This window comes from Chamaea fasciata, unplaced genomic scaffold (genome assembly GCF_029207755.1).
Source record: "Chamaea fasciata isolate MVZ Bird 193981 ecotype frontalis unplaced genomic scaffold, bChaFas1.0.hap1 SCAF_14, whole genome shotgun sequence".
Lineage (NCBI taxonomy): Eukaryota > Metazoa > Chordata > Aves > Passeriformes > Sylviidae > Chamaea > Chamaea fasciata.
In genome coordinates this window covers 3,373,174-3,390,574 of record NW_027094099.1, presented here as the reverse complement: position 1 = coordinate 3,390,574, position 17,401 = coordinate 3,373,174, and the positions used below count along the sequence as shown (strand labels likewise).

General features: G+C 51.3%; 1 protein-coding gene across 2 annotated transcripts in view; it reads right to left on the bottom strand.

Annotated features, from left to right (window-relative positions):
* The window catches only part of ZNF609 (zinc finger protein 609), a 64,690-nt gene that overhangs the window by 7,705 nt on the left and 39,584 nt on the right, over nucleotides 1–17,401 (bottom strand). For both annotated transcript variants that reach the window (XM_066196587.1, XM_066196586.1), the window contains exon 3: nucleotides 7,018–7,243. In XM_066196587.1, coding sequence (XP_066052684.1) covers nucleotides 7,018–7,243 — 226 coding nt within the window. The remainder of the gene's footprint in view (nucleotides 1–7,017; nucleotides 7,244–17,401) is intronic.

Sequence of the window (17,401 nt, the reverse complement as noted above, 5' to 3'; positions counted from 1 at the left end):
AGGCGACTGTCCCTGGCAGGAAAACCCAATCTGGCAGAATAACCCTCCAATGCCCTGGGCCACTTTGCTTCAGCACCTCCAGGGGCATCTCTCTGCCCGGTATTTCCATCTGGAGAACCATCCAAGGGGCCACAGCTTCCCCTCATGGAGTGAAGTCACTGGGCACTCAGAAAACCTTGGAGTTTGAGCTTTTCCACACTAATTCAGAAGAACTGCCTGGCTCATACCCATGCCGACGCCCCTCAGTACCTCTTGTGGGAGGCAGAGAGGTCTTCCATAGCATCCCTCAGCATTCTGGTGTCTCCTCCTTGCCACGGATCACTCTGATTTCCGCATAACTGGAGCAGAGTCTGTTGTGCCAGGCACATTTATCCAAGCAAGGTAAAACTCGGGAACACGTTTGCAAGGGTTGATGAGTGCAGCAAGATATACGGCCCCGGGAGATGGATGGAGCCGAGGGAGCCCGGAGCAGCTGTGCCTGAAGCATGTTTATAAATCTCAGCCCACATCCCCCGCTGTGCTATGCCAGCAGCCAGCTGCAGGCTTTGGCATGGATAATACACGGAGCCAAGGCCTGACACGTGGGGCTCCTTCAGAAAGAGAAATTAAATGCAGACCTTCTCTTTCTCCTTTTCCTCCTGGAAAATGTTGCAAGCGAATCATGAGGAGCCATGGTCCCAGCACATAGCCAAGAGCCACAACCAGCTCATCCCAGTGAGCAAGAGACGCTGGGTTCTGCCTTCACAGGAAGGTACTGGGGACCTGCCTTAACAAAGACGTGGCCAGGATGCGATGATGGAGACAACCTGAGGGAGAAACCAACTGCTGGGAACCCACAGCCCCACACATGGACAGATCAATGGGAACAGTGGGACGCCAGTTCAAGGCATCCCAAAGAGGGAACATGCAATCTGGTTTTCCATTCTTCCTAATGCAGCAGTTTTTGGCAGGCAGGAGCCTTAAAACCCAAGAAGCTCCTGGCATCCCCACCATTCCCAGACACCTCTGTGCTGGGCTGAGCTGTGGGATCCCAAGGACCAAGGAGCCACTGAGGAACAAGCAGCACTAACCCAGACCTCATCCTTCCCAGTGCCTCTGCTCTCCCCGCCAGTTCAATCCCTCTGAAGGCAGAGAAGACCACGTGAGCCGCTGGAAGTTAATTGCATGGCAAACCACTGGAGTCTCATGTGCATCCCGGGGCCAGTGCGTGATATTAGAAAGGAGGTGCTGGCATTTTTCCTCCCAACCACCACAGCCACAAGAGAGAGACGAAGAGGAAGGGGCAAAACGAGCCAGCACCGTCTCTCCTTCCCTGTTGGAACACCAGACCTCCAACACACACCAGCCTATATTTAACCCGCTGCAACCAATCATACCAAATCCCCTCCTAATCCTCCAACAATAACCCAGGACAATTTAAACCCCAGGATAGATCCTAAGCAGCTTTTTTCACCCACTGTGTCCCACTCCGACAGCAGGATGATGAGCAGGCACAGGCATGACAAGGGCAGCGGTGAGGAAGCAATGCTTTCGCATCTTCAAGAAGGCAGATGCTCCTGAACAGAAGGAATTCCACTTGGGTAACTCCTACCCCACCTGGTTTCATGGGAAGGTGACATCTTTGAAGATCTTAAGGAACCGATACCCCCCAAATCTGGGTGCAAACCACTCGGCATCCTGCTCACCAAGTGCTCACATCAGAGCTGTATCCTGACTGGAAAAATTTAAGGACTAGTGATGGTGCAAAGTTGCCATTCAGGAAGGCAGCATATGAGAAATGGAGGACAAGGCTGCTGTGGGCACCAGGAGCCATTGTATTGGGGCACATTCCTTTTCAAAGATGAATCCCCCAAGGCCAACCAAGAACATCTCCATCAATTCCTCTTCCACCTGCATCACTTCCAGGATGCCCTGCTTTGGGATGCCCCTTCTTCCATGAATTTCTTCCCCAGCTACATCATCTTCAAAATGACCTTTGTCATTTTCCCTCCAGCTGCATCACTTTCAGGATGTTCCAGCTTTTCCATAAGCCCTGCCCATGTGCAGAGATCCCACCTGACCTGCAGTGCCCAGGTTTTGGGAACCCAAAGCTGTTCATGGCCATCATACTCCTGCCAGGAGACAGGGGACACCACGGGGCTGTCCAGCACAACTGTCACTTCATCCATTGAGGAGAGATCACTCACCAGTTACCATCACAGGCAAAAGAGACTCACCCCGGGGAAACTAATTTAATTTATTGCAGATCAAATCAGAGTAAGATACTGAGAAATAAAACCAAACCTTAAAACACTTTCTCCTGGCTTCTTCCTTAGGCTCAACTTTACTCCTGATTTCTACATCTCTGCCCTAAACAGATGGGGAATGGGGGCTGCTTTTTCTCCCCTTCCTAAATACATTATCCTAGAGGGACTGCCCTCATCGCTGATAGGCTTGGCCTTACCTGACCTTGTCCAACATGGGGGAAGTTTCTGGTTTCTTCTCACAGAGCAGACCCCTCTATCAAACCTTGGCAAGCAACATGAAAACAGTTTCCCTGGCAGAGCCAGAGGGAGACAGGATCATTCCATCATACCATGCAGGGATGGATGATCAGATGGTGCATGACTGTCCCTGGCCATGCAACTGTTTTCCAGGGACTATAGCACACAGAAAAATCACTGCTCTGGAAACCAGGAGAGAAGACTTTGGCCTCTTCGGAGACCCATTTGACAGAGTGCCATGGGATAGAGATCTGGAGGGAAATGGGACCCAAGGAAGCCAGTTGATGTTCAAGGATCATCCCTGAATTCCGGAGCAATGCAACCCAACAAAGAGAAGTCAGGGGGAAATGCCAGAAGGCCTGATGGATTAACAAGGAACTCTTGGAGAAACTCAAACACACAAAGGAAACCTGCAGTTGGGATAGCCCACAGCTGAGGGGCTCAATGACTTGTTTGCCTTGATCTTCACCAGCAAGTGCTCCAGCCACACCACTGAAGATGGAGGAGGCAAAGACAGGGTCTGGGAGAAGGAAGAACCACCTGTAAGAGAAGTTCAAGGTGTGTAAGTCCATGAGACCTGATGAGATACATTCATGGTTCCCATGGGAACTGGCAGAGGAAGCATCTAAGCCATATTCATGGCATTTGAGAAGTCTTTGCTCTCACCCTCCCATCTTCTCCGTTCTATCCCCATCTATTGCATTTCCCTCCTGCTCCAAGCAAGGACACGGCCACACTGGTATGCGCCAACCCTGGGCAGGCTTGTGCTCCATCATACCCTCATGAGAAGTCTGCAAAAGGACAATCCAAATGTCCGGAGTACAGAAATCTGAGCCACGGGTAACCTGCCACTAACATCCCAGCAAGGAGCTGGAGGAAAGGATGTACAGTGTGCTGACATTTTCCATGTCAGCATGATCCTCACAGCTCAGAGGGTTTGTGTTCGTTTTGCTGCGATCAGTACTGGTGTGGCACCGTGGGGAGGTGAGAAGGTGACATGGTCCAAGCCAGGTGACACCAGCTTCACCAAGAGGGATGGAGGAGACCTGGCAGCTCCTGAAGCACCAAAAGAGAGCAATGCTTCCCGGTGTAATCAGACCAGTTAATAGTTTTTGAGGATCAGAAGAACTACACACAGCAGCACTAGGGGAGCTCCCAAGACAGCTGCTCCCCACTGAAAATGTCCTGATAAAACACACCCCTGTGTACCAGGCTCAGCAAAGGGACAGTGTCACCAGCATGGCTGCAGGACAGCATGAACAAAAGTGTTCATTACCAGCTAGACCAGACCTTGGGCCAACACCAACCCGGAATGGTGGAGGAGAAGGTGGACCAAAAGCCCAGAGCCAGATGGTTGGTGGTGGGAGCCCTCTGGGACGCCTTCAGCAGGGCTCATGGACTCATGGCAGATTTTCCAGTGGTAGATGAGGACAAAGTTGGTTCAGGGCAGGAAGGACATCATCAGGTTCATTGAAGCTTCATGATCCTGCCTCAGATGGACTTGTCCTTCTTTGTCCAACTTATCCTTCCAAGCATTGCCAGACTTTGGCTTTAGAAGCTTTTCTCCATGGTTTTGCAGCCCCACATGGAGAGGAGAAGGCTGGCTTCAGGGAGCCAGAGTCCTTTCCAGTGCCTAAAGGGGATCTAAAAGAAAGCTGAAGAGGGACTTTTTGCAAGGCTAAGAAGTGACAAGCCAAAGAGTAATGGCTTTAGCTGAAACATGGGAGATTTAGATTGGATATTAGGAAAAAAATTCCTTCCTGACTGAGTAGTGAGACCCTGGCACAAGTTTCCCAGAGAAGGTCTGGCTGCCCCATCCCTAAAAGTGTTCAAGGCCAGCTCGGATGGGGAGTCGGAGCAACCTGGGCTAGTGGAAGGTGTCCCGGTCCGTAGCAGGGGATGGAATGAACTGGGCTTCTAGATCCTCTTTCAAACCAAACCATTCTTCAGTTCTGTGATTCTAAACTTGATGAAAGCCAAGAATTGCTCCCCTGCTTTGGGGTCCTTCCAAGCAGCCCAACGAGGCTGCTACATTCCAAGAAGCAAGGGGAGAGATGGAAACCTCTGGAGATATTGAGGAGAGTCTCCAGATGCTGGAAGCACCTCATCTGGCTTTGCAGACATGCCCTTGGTGTAGCTTTCTCCTCTATATCCTTTGGGCAAGGGGATATTTCATAAACTCCAGCTTCCAACAGCCTGATGCAGCATTGCCCTTAACTCCATCTTTGACAGAGATGGGAAGGCAGGGGAGAGATGCCAGGCAAAAAACGGGGATGGCTTCCCCCCTGCCTTTTCACTCAAGGACAAGATGCCGTGTGACCGGAGCCAAGGCACCCAGCAGACCTAAAGAGACCACAGGCAGTATCAGGGTTCGCCTTTGTGCAGGACTGGATGTGAAATCTTTGCTCCCAACAGTAGCAACCATCAGCAGCCAGCAGAGAAGGATCTCTGTGTGAGTTCACTGAATTACCACAGACTAAAAATATCCGGGCTGTGGGAAATCACAGGACACCTCCAAGGCATGCTCCAAATTGGTGGCTGCGGAAGCGAGGGGTAATGCAGCCAGACAGGCAGACAGGCAAGGAGCTCCACGGTGGGGTGAGGAGCAGGAGAAAAGAACAGCAACCGCTCCCATGGCAAGGCCTCTCTACCAGGAATTGGCAGGGAGGGATGTTTTTGTGCTCCCTGCCTCAGGAATGCTCAGCTCATCCATCCTGGCACGGCCACCATGACCATCTCCCGATTTCCACCCAAAACCACCATACAAGGCCCAAGCTCTCATCAGCTTTGCCACTGCCCATGGGACTCTCCAGCAGCCCTGGGATTTTCAGGGAACTCTGCAGCTCCAGGGTTTTTGGGTTGAGAGAAGTTACACCAGGACAGCAGGCTGATGGGGTTGGGGAGATGGGGAGTCCCGCAAGTGGAGGGTATTAGTGCTCCGCTGTGCTGCTGTGTGTCCCAAACCCCAGCCCATCTGTGCCTCAGTTTCCCCAGCAGAAGGTGGTATATCCTACAAAGTGGCCAGGTTCTTGGAGACACCAATCATGCAGTGCTGTGGAGGTGGTAGATCAGTGCAGACCTTCCACAGGTTTCTTTAGAGCAGACCCATCCTGCAGATCCCCTGGCCCTGGGATGCACGGAGCAGGGCTCCTGAACTCTCCTGCTTTGTGTTTCTTCTCACAGATTTTACATGGGACATCCTTCTGCCTTGGGGCAGGAGAAAAAACACACAGCTCCCAGCTGCCTCAATCAGGGTGAATTTTTTTTTCCATATGGAATGGATGGTAAAGCAGAAGAGTGTGAAGGACCCCATCCCAAGCTAGACATCCCAGTCTTCCCTGGCATGGTCCATCCACTGCTCTCTTCCCAAACAACTCAGGTGCTATTTCTCAATATGCTTTTTCCAAGGGAACAACTTCAGTGCTCACATCGGCAGCCACTGCAGCACTTGGACCTGCACCAACCATGATTTCAAAACCAGCTTCCCAGTAGGAAGAGAGAAAAGGCAAACTAGGCCCACCCCCACCTTCCCAAAGCATGGTACGAGAACCTCACTGGAAGCAGCTCATGGGAATGAAGATTTCAGCTCAGCTTTCATCACAGATAATAAGGAGTCTCAGTGAGGAGTGGCTGGGATAATGGCCAACAGTTTCATTTTCTGCACAGAACAGCAATGGAAGTGTGAGAGCAGATATCCAAGAGGAGCACATGGATACCCGGCTGAGATGACCCATCAACCAGCCTCCACCACCACTCTCACCTTTGTGCTTCTGGACTGTTTCTGCTTCCAGACACAAAACACAAGGAGCTCACCCCATGCCTCCCACGGCAGAAACCTCCAGCATCCCACTGAGGCTAGAGGGAAGGCCAAGTTCCAACACTTCCCATGGGTCACTGAGTCACCTATTCATCCCTGCGTTCCTTGGCAGAGCCCCAAGAGCAACGAAAACCCATCAAAGGACCTGGGAAAGCAAACCAAGCTGTGCACGGATGAGATGAGCTCCAGTGGAAAAAAAAAAAGACTGGATTGGCTTGGCAAGAGAGCTGAGAGGCTGATCTCCCACTGAGTCGATTTTGAGAGCTCCGCTGGGGTTTTTAAATCCAACAGGAGATTTCTGCTGCCTCCCAGGGTTTGAGAGTTTTTGTGACAGACCTGTGGGTTGCCAAGCAAAAATGAAGTCAACTCTGTCGAATTCCCATGCCGGCTGGCACGGCCTTTCCCCTGGCACCTCCGGAACAAGTCAGCTCTTGTTGAAGGGCAGAGAAATGGCAACTTAGATTTTCGCCTGCTGTCTGGGCAAAGGGATAATGCAACACATGGGGCTGATGCAAGTATTGGCAGGACATATTGGTACTCCCTTTGCTGGACAGATTATGGACTGCTCTCACACAGCTCCTCTGTCCTGACCACCCAGCTGGTGGCAGGAAAGCCCAGGACATGCCAAAGAATGACACAGCAGGGACATGGGAAAGAAGGGACTGCTGTAACTCCCCCGTGACACTGTCAGAGAGCAAGAAGCTCTGTGACACTCACCGTCCTCCGTCTCCTGCCAGACGATGCCCTCCAGATTCACGCTGGTCCCAGGTTCACAGGGGCCCAGGCACTCGGGCTCGGTGGCCAGGGCCACATCGCAGGTGTTCACCCCCACCGAGCGGGTGCGTACCATGATCTGCTCACATGGTGACGAGATGTCATTGTTGACAACAGGGACAAGGAGGTGCAAGGGCAACACTGCGGGTGTAGAGACTGGAGATTCCATCTGTGGGGAAAAAGAGGTATGTGATCACCATGAGGAATACTGTCAGGAACACAAAAGGGAGGGCAAGTATCAACAGACATTCACATTCCTGGAGAACTTCAAGCTCAGAACAGCCACCTTCAGTCCACGTCCCAAACCCCATGAGAGGACAAGGATCTCGCAGGGCTCTCCTGTCCTGGCGTGCCCATACCCATGTTACCCTGGGGAGCTCTGTAGTCACAGAGATCACACCCAAAGTCCTTGTGCAGGAGATGCCTGTGCTCCTGCTTGAAAGAGCTTGTGGCAAGTTTTTTCCCCAATGGCTTCTGTAATCATCCCCGCTGAGGATGCCTCTTGGCTATGGCTCAGATGTTAATGCAGTCAATGACTTTGGACCCAATGGCTCACTAGAAGAGCTTCTGCTCAACCAGCAGGACAGGACAAACGAGTAGCAGACTCCCTCCGGCACCCATGAAAACCAACATCCTTCTTCTTCCAGAACTACCCTGTGACCACCTGCAGACACAAGCACTTGGACCATATCCCGCTTCCCTATGCAAGTATCTGCTTCAGAGCCTGATCCAGCCATTGTGCTCTTTCTGCACATAGAAATCAGATTCCACAGCCAGAGCTGGGCTTGGAAAGCCAACAAGCCAATATGCCAAGTGGAAGCCCAGCCAAGCCACTCTGCTGCTGAGAAGCCAAGGTCCTTGGCCGCTGTGCCACGCAAGCAGATTACAGCAGTGTCAGGAGGAGGATGGCTGATGGGCTGATTCTGTGGCTGGCCAAGGCAAGGGCAGGGTGGAGACCTGCCCATCCTTCGGGGTTCCTCAGCCAAGCCAGCCACAGCCAGCCACCCCCACACCTTGGCTTGCAAGGACCAGCAGCTGCTCTGGGGCGAGCAGCTCCTCTTCAGCTTAGATCTCCTCTCCACCATTTGTGATCTTTAGACACTGGGCTACCTCAGAAGAGAAGCTGACTGAGGAAACTCATCACATCAGCAGCAAGTACTGACCTGGATTCTGGATTCAAGCAGGAGAAGATTCCTCTGAAGTTCTACTCCCAGACCCCCTAAAACTCTGGTGAGGGAAAACAATAGACCTGGAGAGCCCAAGTTTGTGGTTACCAAGTGCAGACAAAGGCACCAGCCCATGATCCCTTCCAGCCTTGCTGCTGACTCCCAACCTGGTTTTGACCAGCTGCCAAATTTGCCTGCTCCCTCTCTTGCTCACACATCTCCATCCTTTAAGCAAGGGAAACAACTCCAGCAGAACCTTGCACGTCCAACCTAGCCTGCTCCACCCAACAGGGTGCTCACAAACCACAGCAAGTGCCTGGAGCATCCCACCTCCCCACCAACTCCTGACCCACAGATTCTCTCCACATTCCTGGTGAAACAAATCTCTACGCAGAGGAGCAGAGAAGAGGATATCACATCCTGGCTCTGATAGCACAAGTGGATTTTCTCTTCCAACAGAACACAAAGCGCTTTCTGTCTGCAGCCCTCTCCTTGTCGTACATCCATCCTCTCTCTAGACAGCTCATCAGAGCAACATGCAGCCCACTTGGCACTAAAGATGGCCTGGAGGTCTTGAACAGCAGTGGTTGGACCCCACAGTCCCCTCCCCAGCAGCACAGCTTGTTATTCACAACCATCTTCAATCTCCCACCAACAGAATCAGCTCTCCCCCAGGAGCCCATCTCCAGACCACCTATCTCAAAGGCTGCCCTACAGCCAGTGGACAAACCGCACTCCATGGGATTCAAAAAGGGTGGTTTTGGCATGAAACCATCCCAGAAGGCTGCGAGAGCAGCTTCCAGAAGACTCCCACAGGAAAATCACCCCCCAGACACAGCAACCTCTTCAGCAGATCCAAAGCAAGATGATCCAAGGAAACATGAGACTCCTTTGAAGGGGCTTCTCAATGCCACATTCTGCAAACCACAAGTCAGTCTCCAGCAAAGGTAGAGCCAGGGAGGAATCAGGCAGGGCTGCCTGGCTTGGGTGGGCAGCAGGAACAGCCCAGGGAGTGGCAGGGATCACTCGCCCCCATTGCCCGGGGAGCAGTGGCTGTGTGTGCGTGTTGGGGACCTGCTGAGACCATTCAGCTTCCTTCCACTCTGCAACAGAAACCACAGCGCAGCACAGGAGCGTTTAATTACAGTTCCAGCTCTGCTAATTATCGCCCGGTCACATTCGTAATCTGCATTATGCCATGGTGCATAATAAGCAGCTCACTGAGATCTCTAATAAGCAAGGCGGCTTGATGGGATTTCATATCTCACCCTGCTCAGTAACAAACAGCCTCTTTCAGCAGCCGTGGGGAGACAAGGCGGCTCTCCTGCTCCCTTGCCTGAAGCTCCACAGCAAAATCAAAAGGTTCAGGATAGTTCTTCAAGGGTGAGGGCAGGAGCAGAGGTACCCCACTGGGACACAACCAAAAAAAGCTGAAAGCCATGCTGGAGGAAAAGACATATGGATCAATCCATGAAATTCAGCTCCCCCTCTATGTGTGTCTTATCTCCCGTTGCCACGATCTTTTCACCCCTCTGCTTTCTGAGCAAGGTCAGGAGATGCAGGATGGCTGGGAGAGCCCTACGTACCATAGGGCAGCTCCTTTGGCCACTCCTCCCCTTGGAGGGAGAGAGGGAACCCAGGGCGATGCTGGCCTGGGGTGGTGGACAGCACTCACACCCCACAGCAGTGGGTTTCACATCACCTCCAGGGCTGTGCTAGCTGAGATCCGTGGCTCCAAAAACAAGCTTTGTACCTTCTGACCACCCCTGCATACCACTTCTGGGCCCTAAATCCCCCTTGCAGAAATAAAATTTATTTCTCTTTCCATGCTGGGTAGGCTCTAAGATTAAATACTGGCTACACTTTCACTGCTGGAGGAACCTGGTGTGTCTGCAGCCACCCCTGTGGGAGTTAGATGGGGTGAAGCTTCCGCATGCCAGTGCTGGCCGTCCGTGTCCGCCTGCCACTGCCTCCCCTAATGAAAGCCCTTTGTGTTTCTGGCGGAGGCTTTCCCATCACGAGGAACGTGCTTTCACCACCGCCGAGGACAGAAGTGGAACAGAGCCAAGCCTGGGCGGGAGCGGCCAACACAGGCTCTGCTCAATGGGGGAAAAGCAAATCCACTGAGATTCCAGGGTGATGCCAATGGTGCCATGGGATGCCAGGCTCTGGGGGATAATTAAAACCTACCCCTCGTTAAAGCCCCCTGGGAAGGTGGGACAGGACCCTCTCACACGAAGGGAAGCACGGCATTGGGTGCTGGCATGGGGAGACGCACACAGAGCAGTTCCTGCCATCTTAGCAGCACTGGTTCCCCAGCATCAGCTGCACTCAAGGGGACATCACAGCAGCAATTATTAATGAGAGGGTGAGAAGAGGGCAAACCAGAAATAAAAACACCCCACTGATTTTAATGCCACTTTCTGGACCATGAAGACCACCCACTCCTACTTATGAAAATTTTGGTTTGTCCCCAGTAATCTAAGTCAGGCAAGAAAAAAGCATTTTGGAGCAATAAAAGGCAAAAGCAATACCAAAACCCCTGAGAAGAGCAACCAGCAGAGATATCTGTGGTGCTTCTCCAAGAGCACAGAGGGTGTGAAGGCGCAGGGCACCCCCAGACCCGCACCCCATCTGTCAGCCAGGACTCAAGGTGAGACTAGTAAAGCATCTGAGATGGGTCTAGACTCCAGTGTATCCCCACGTGAAGAAGCTATGCAGCACAGGAACCATTTTTCTCACCTACAAGGTCCTTCCACTCCTGCAGACACAGAGACATCAAAAGTCAAGAGGGGGCCTTGTTACTGGTCACTAACTCATGACTGTGTGTGTCAGGAGACAGAACATGGACCAAAAGTGCTCCATCATGGGAACATTAATCGAGGCTTGCAGTGTCCCATGTCACTGACCAGCTCAGCTCAACCTCTGGGAGCTTTGATGTTCTCACTCCTGTCCTGGTCTGTCACTATATGCCCCATAGCTTTGTTTTTTCAGAGTAGGAGCTGGGAATGTTAGCTTCCAGCTCCCTGGGGAGAGATCCCCAGGGAGCACATCTATCCAGGTAACAATCATCTTTGGTGGGCATCTCTAAACCCCAAAACCGCAGCACCGCAGTGCCTCTTCCCCTCCACTGACCTTGCTAGGAATTTCAAAGAGTCTTCTCCAACCTGACCCCCAAAGCTGGGTATGCAGAGCCTGAAGACAGAATCTCTTTGTTGGCTCTGATGCCCACCATGTCTACAATTCAATCTTAAATCCACCTGCAAGCAGAGCTCCCAGTCATGTCCCCCAGCAACATCATCCCAACACACTGGAGGTACTTAACCCCAGGTCATGCGCAACAGGCTCCAGAAGATCCCCTCCCCAAACAGTGCAGGTGCCACTCAACACTGACTGTTTGCTGGCTGAATTTCTCCAGCAAGAAAGCAGCCAACAAGAGCTTCCAACAAACACCCACATGCAGGGAAATAATGGTGGCACAAGCATCAGGTCCAAAGATGGAGCCAGGAGTGTGGTCTGGGGCACTGATCCCAATGTTCTTGCCCACTGCTCTTCCCTCTTGCTGTAGCAGGAAGTTGAGGTCGCTGACATCAAGATGCGAAAAAAGGATTCTGTTCTAGACAAAAGTCTCCCTTCTCTGGATAAACACAAGCTCAAATAAACAAAGCCAGTTATTTCTACAGACCACGGGAACACTTGGGAAATAGACTGGGCTCCTTAGTTGGCAAATCTGAGCCCACAGGGCAGCTGCTCCAGGAAAAAAGCATTGACATTTGTGACAGCCCCCCACTTACCAAGAAGCAGTAAATGCCACAAGGAAGGATCAATGCTTCCAAGAGCTTCCATGTGCGCAGAATGGAGTGAGGCTCAGCATCGCACTCCCTGAGCTCACCACCCAGAGAAGACAAGCAAGCATGGGACCTCCTGGCCAGCACCACCACCAAAGAGCCAGGCAATTCTGATGGGAAGTAAGGAGTTTTAAGGAGCAGAGGTCCCAGTTTCCCAGCCCCAGGGCTCTTAGCATCCCCCTAAAAAAAGCCAGGAGAGGCCAATTCCCCACCACTCTCCTTCACAGCTTCTTCCTGGTGCTTCTCATCATCTGCTCCCACCCGTCAGACTTGGGATTCATGGCATCTCCTAACTGTGGGGCTGTTTATGCCAAGGCATAATGGGAATGCTCTACATACAAAAGGTGCCTCCATGTTCTTTCCTGGCCATGCCAAGCACCTGTGCTCCAGCTCTGAGATCCAGGAGGGGGTTTGCCTCCACCCATGCAAACACCTTCCCTGGCCAGCAAGTCCCTGCAAAATGGCCAGAGGAGATGGTGGCAAAAAGGATGGCACAGTGCAGCAAAATGCTGGGGCTGGCAGCACATTCTCCACTCAGACTCCTTTTTATCTGGGCACTTTGGGGCAGATGTGGCTGAGGAAGTCTGTTCTGGCTGCAGGTGAGTGGGCCACAGGAACCAAAGCCTGGAAGAGGATATCTGCATAAAGCCCACAGCCCCGCCACCAGCACCACCAAAACCAGACCTGGTCACAATTAATGGGAATATTGGCGTGAGACATCCCACCCAGTGATGCTGGAGGTACAGTCCCCCCACCCATGCCAGTGATGGGGGACTCATTCAGTTGATCCAGACGGCCGGATGCTATCTACCTCAGCCACACTGCTGGAGAAATGCAAACACAACCCAGCATGACTTACGACGAGCTGCTTCCTCTCTGCAGAGGAGAGGGGAATAAAATTGCTGCTTGAACACAGCCGGTCTTATCTCAGTGCTAGCAGTATTCTGAGATCAAGAGAAGGCAGACACCAGAGGCACAGTCTTGCATATTACCGTGTCTTCAATAAAGCCAGGAATAGTATCCAAGGCAGACGTGCTGGCACCAAGTCACCTGCTCCAACCACTTACAAGACTATCAGATCTGCTCCTGGAAGGGAAAAAAAGGTGTCTCCAGCAGGAGAGAGGTAGTGAGGAGCAGTGATGAAAGGGGACAGGTGACATAAGTGAGAGACATGGGAAAGACATCCAAGCTGGGACCTCTGTGCATCAGTCCCACCACACATCACTGGGTCTCCATTCAGCCATCATCAACCACTGATATCCCACAGATGGGCCCCGGGTCTCCTCATATATTGAATTAAAATATGAAGCAGCTCAGTTGGTGGAGAAAAAGGGAAAGATCCCATGTGGAAAAGCACTGGAGATGCATCTGGATCATGGGAGAGGAGAGATGATTAGAAACATAAAGCCTGACCACAGACAGCTAAAAGCATCCTTCACCATGACCAACCCAGCCTCCAGCCCCTTCTTCAGCACTGCTGCTGCCGTGGTCACCAGTCATACTTACCCCTGGCAGTGCTCCCTGAGCAGGAGAGCTCTGATGACAGCAAGTGACTTCCCACTGGGAACCCAACTCTCCCATTACACCCCACAGCCTGCATCCACCCTTCTGTCAACACAGCCAACCATCGCAGATGCATGGTTGGCTTCTCATGTTGCTGCTTCCTGCATCTCCATCCTCCAGCATCCCCCGCACCGTTGACATCAGCCATGTTTCCTGCAAGTCAGGTTTCTACATGGAAGAACCACTGTGAGACAAAGCCTTGCTTTTGCTTATTTTCTTTCCACTACAATAACCAGGCAGCTGCACCCAAGGATCCGAGCAGTGCTCAACAGCTGCCAATAACAGCACTTGCTAACCAGCACATTTAAGCAGGCAAAGGAGAACATAAAAAGTTTCACAGGCATCTCAGAGCATCAATCTCCTGGAAGGAGAATACAAATCCATGAGACCTTTCACAAAGAACTGGCAGCTCCAGCCACTGTTAAGAGCCATCTGATAACCACCAGCTCCACAAACCTGGCCAAATGACGTGCCAATGAAACAGAGGTTGAAACAAACAAACAAGAGACATCCCTAAAACCTGAATCTGCAAGGTAGGCAGGAGAAACCACATTAAAAAGCAGGATATTCATGGCAAGTGGCTTTAACCTGCCTACAAGGGCCTGTTCTGTGCTACACAGCACACTGGCCAGCATCCTGAGCACCAAGCACAAGCCCCACCATCCAAGTAGCTCTAGAGATGAAGAACATATTGCAGGGCTTGGCATCTACATTTCAACAGATCAAGAGATGAGTCTGAAAGAGGCTGAAAAAGCAGGCTCCTGGAGGCAGCAGGAACACAAAAGTTACCAACAAACCTTGGCCAGGAGCACCTACCAAGAACTGCAAACCAAAGCTGACACTTGGTAGGTCAGGGCTGAGCACAAGAAGTTGGCACAGCAGCCTGGCTCTCTGTTAGGCAATAGCATGGCTACATCTGCCTGCCTCAACCTTTCCTTCTGTTTTTTTACCCATTTTTTCCTCTACCTCAGTCTCACAAATTTTAACCCCAAAAACATGGACACTGTGGCTGCTAGGCCTCCAGCAATTCATGCCAGGGCACAGCCACGCATACACTCACACCTACACACACACCCACAACCCAACATGCAAACTCAGAGCATTAATAATTCAATCACTTTTAATTAATGCTTATCCAGGCACAAAGTCCATACCTTTGAAAAGCTGCAGTACATAGGAGGCAATCCAAGGGGAGACAGCTCAGGATTTACAAATCCTTTCAGTACAAAATTGGATTCTTGTAAATGCAGAAGGGAAAAGATGGATCCAGGCCTTGAAGTAAAAATGAGCTGGGCTCAGACCTGTCTCATCTAGCATGGGTTCCTCTGCTTGCTTGGTGCACAGTCCAGGGACCAGCTTTGTTCACATCTATCCCAATATGCAGTGCCCACTTCCAGGTGAGGATGGACAGACAACGCCACCGCAACCACTCTGTCACTGTGGACCCATGGTATACAACGGAACCACGTGCACGGATGTGGTTTTATTACACCACAAAGAGACCAACTTTTACACTCATACAGCACAAGAGAGGATGTGGTAAAAGGACCGAGAGTTTTCAGAGCAGAGCTGAGAAAGAAGAGATGGGGTGTGGAGTAAAAGATGGGCTTTGTTTGGGGGGTGTTTTGGTCAACAAAGCTGTGGTGTGGGAAAGCTGGACCTTCCACAACAGCCAAAGCTATGGCGTTGGGTTGTGCTTCCAAGGCCTCAAGGAGGGCCAAAAGCAAGTGTCACTCACATTCAGAGATACTGTACAAGAAAACTGAGGGACTATGGAGTTATAGATATACATGAAACAGTGAAGCACCACCCCACGGTGATCGTTTCAGTAACCTAGAGGGGATCATCCCCAAGATGCCATCTTAATATCCCAGAACAGTTTGGCTTGGAAGGAACCTTAAAGCTTATCTCATTCCATCCCCCTGCCACAAGCAAGGACACCTTTCACCAGTCCATGACAGAAAAGGACACAAGGGACACAGTGAAGGAAGTTCAGAGAAAAGGAACAAAAATAACAAGGCTGAGGGGATTGGTTTGGAAGAGGAGATTAGAAGAGCTAAATATGGATAGCTTGGTTCAGTGACAGCTATGTGGGGACACAGCCGTAATCTACAAATACATGGGGGATGAAAACATCAAAGGAGAGAGGAATTACGCAGAGGATGATGCAGAGGAGCAAGGAAGAAATGGGATGAATCAATGAGAGGAATGTTTAAGACAGACATTGGCCACAGCTTTCTGGCAGGGAAATTGTTCCTAAGTACATCAGTATTTTCCAAGAGAGAAAATCCTTCATCCTTCCCTCAGAGCATTGCTCTGCTCCTTCCCTCTTTCTTTCCTACAATCCTCCACTAATATAATACAATATACATCCCTCCCCACAGCACTGTGCTGCTGACACCGCAGATCCACCCCATGCCAGGCTCTGAATCGCCAACAAGTCACATTCAAGGTTTTCCCAAGACACGGCAGCAGTCCATCTCCTTTTAGAGAGCCAACATACAGCAGCTTTGGAACTGGCCAAGTTCAGATTAGATTTGTCAGGTTTTGGTAGGGTTTTACGTAAATTTTGGCAGAGTTATCTTTTCTTGATGTTCTTCCACACTGCAGCCATGATAACAAGCATCTCTGATGAGAGAGCAGCTTCAGCTCTATGGCCTACCTCCATGGCCGGACCAGGAGGTTCACGGCCAAGCAGATAAGGAAAAATCCTTCTCTTATCCCATCCATCTCCCATCAAAGGGCAGTGGCAAGATGGAGAGTTTCCTAAGCAGTTCTCCTGCACAAGAAACTGTCTGTCAACAGATACAAACAGTATTTGGTCCTGAAGGTCCTGTGGATCGCGGACAAGAAGCCGAGCCAGGTGCTCAGGGCTCACACCTGCAAAATTTTTTTGGGGAAGGGATGGGAGGGAAGGAGACAACACTCAGTCCCTGCAAAGCAGGGTGCACCTCCTGAGGCACCCACACAGCTCCTGGAGGAGGTCTAGCACTGGAAGGGCACTAGAGGACCACAGCCAGGAGTGACACTTGCTTTGGTGGCACCATAAGAAGCGTCATGTCCAGACCACAGGGTGCACATAGCTATGGACTGGGGGAAAAAGAGGCAAATCCATTCACTGGATGCTTCTCCCAGAGACTTTCCATCACATCCCACATATACCACGAACACCAAAGCATTTTTACACATGGGTTGTAGCCAGGTATTGGCAGCTCCTGGAGAGGCTCGATTCCAGGGCGACACACACATATTTCAGATGCAACAAGCAGCAAAGTCTAGGATGAGTTTCAGATCTATTTATCCCTCAGGCAAAAGGAGACATCTTCCTTCCATCTATTTAATATTAAAAACCTGCTTTGGTATGATGTGCACGTCTCAGCCCCCGCAGGCTGCACGTTTAGGAAGCCGCCCACTTGGCTCTCATCTCCTCTTCTTTGTAGGTTTTGCTCCAGTTGCCAGGAGAGATCCTGGTGCTTTCCAGACACAAAGCCAGCTCTGTTCCCTGGCCTGATGGGGAGGTTACAAGAGAAGTGAGAGCAAGAAATGAGCCCAATCACATGATACATGAGGATGTGGGTGAGGAGGACGGTGTCACCACATGTCTCTCATCCCAGTGGCCAAAGAGAGGGGACTGGTGTCTGGAATGCGCCACTGTCTCTCAGCACACAAAATGGAAACCTCATGCTAACACGGGAATGAAAAATGTGCTAAGTCCCATGACTACATTGCCCCCTGCTCCCCAAACCTCAC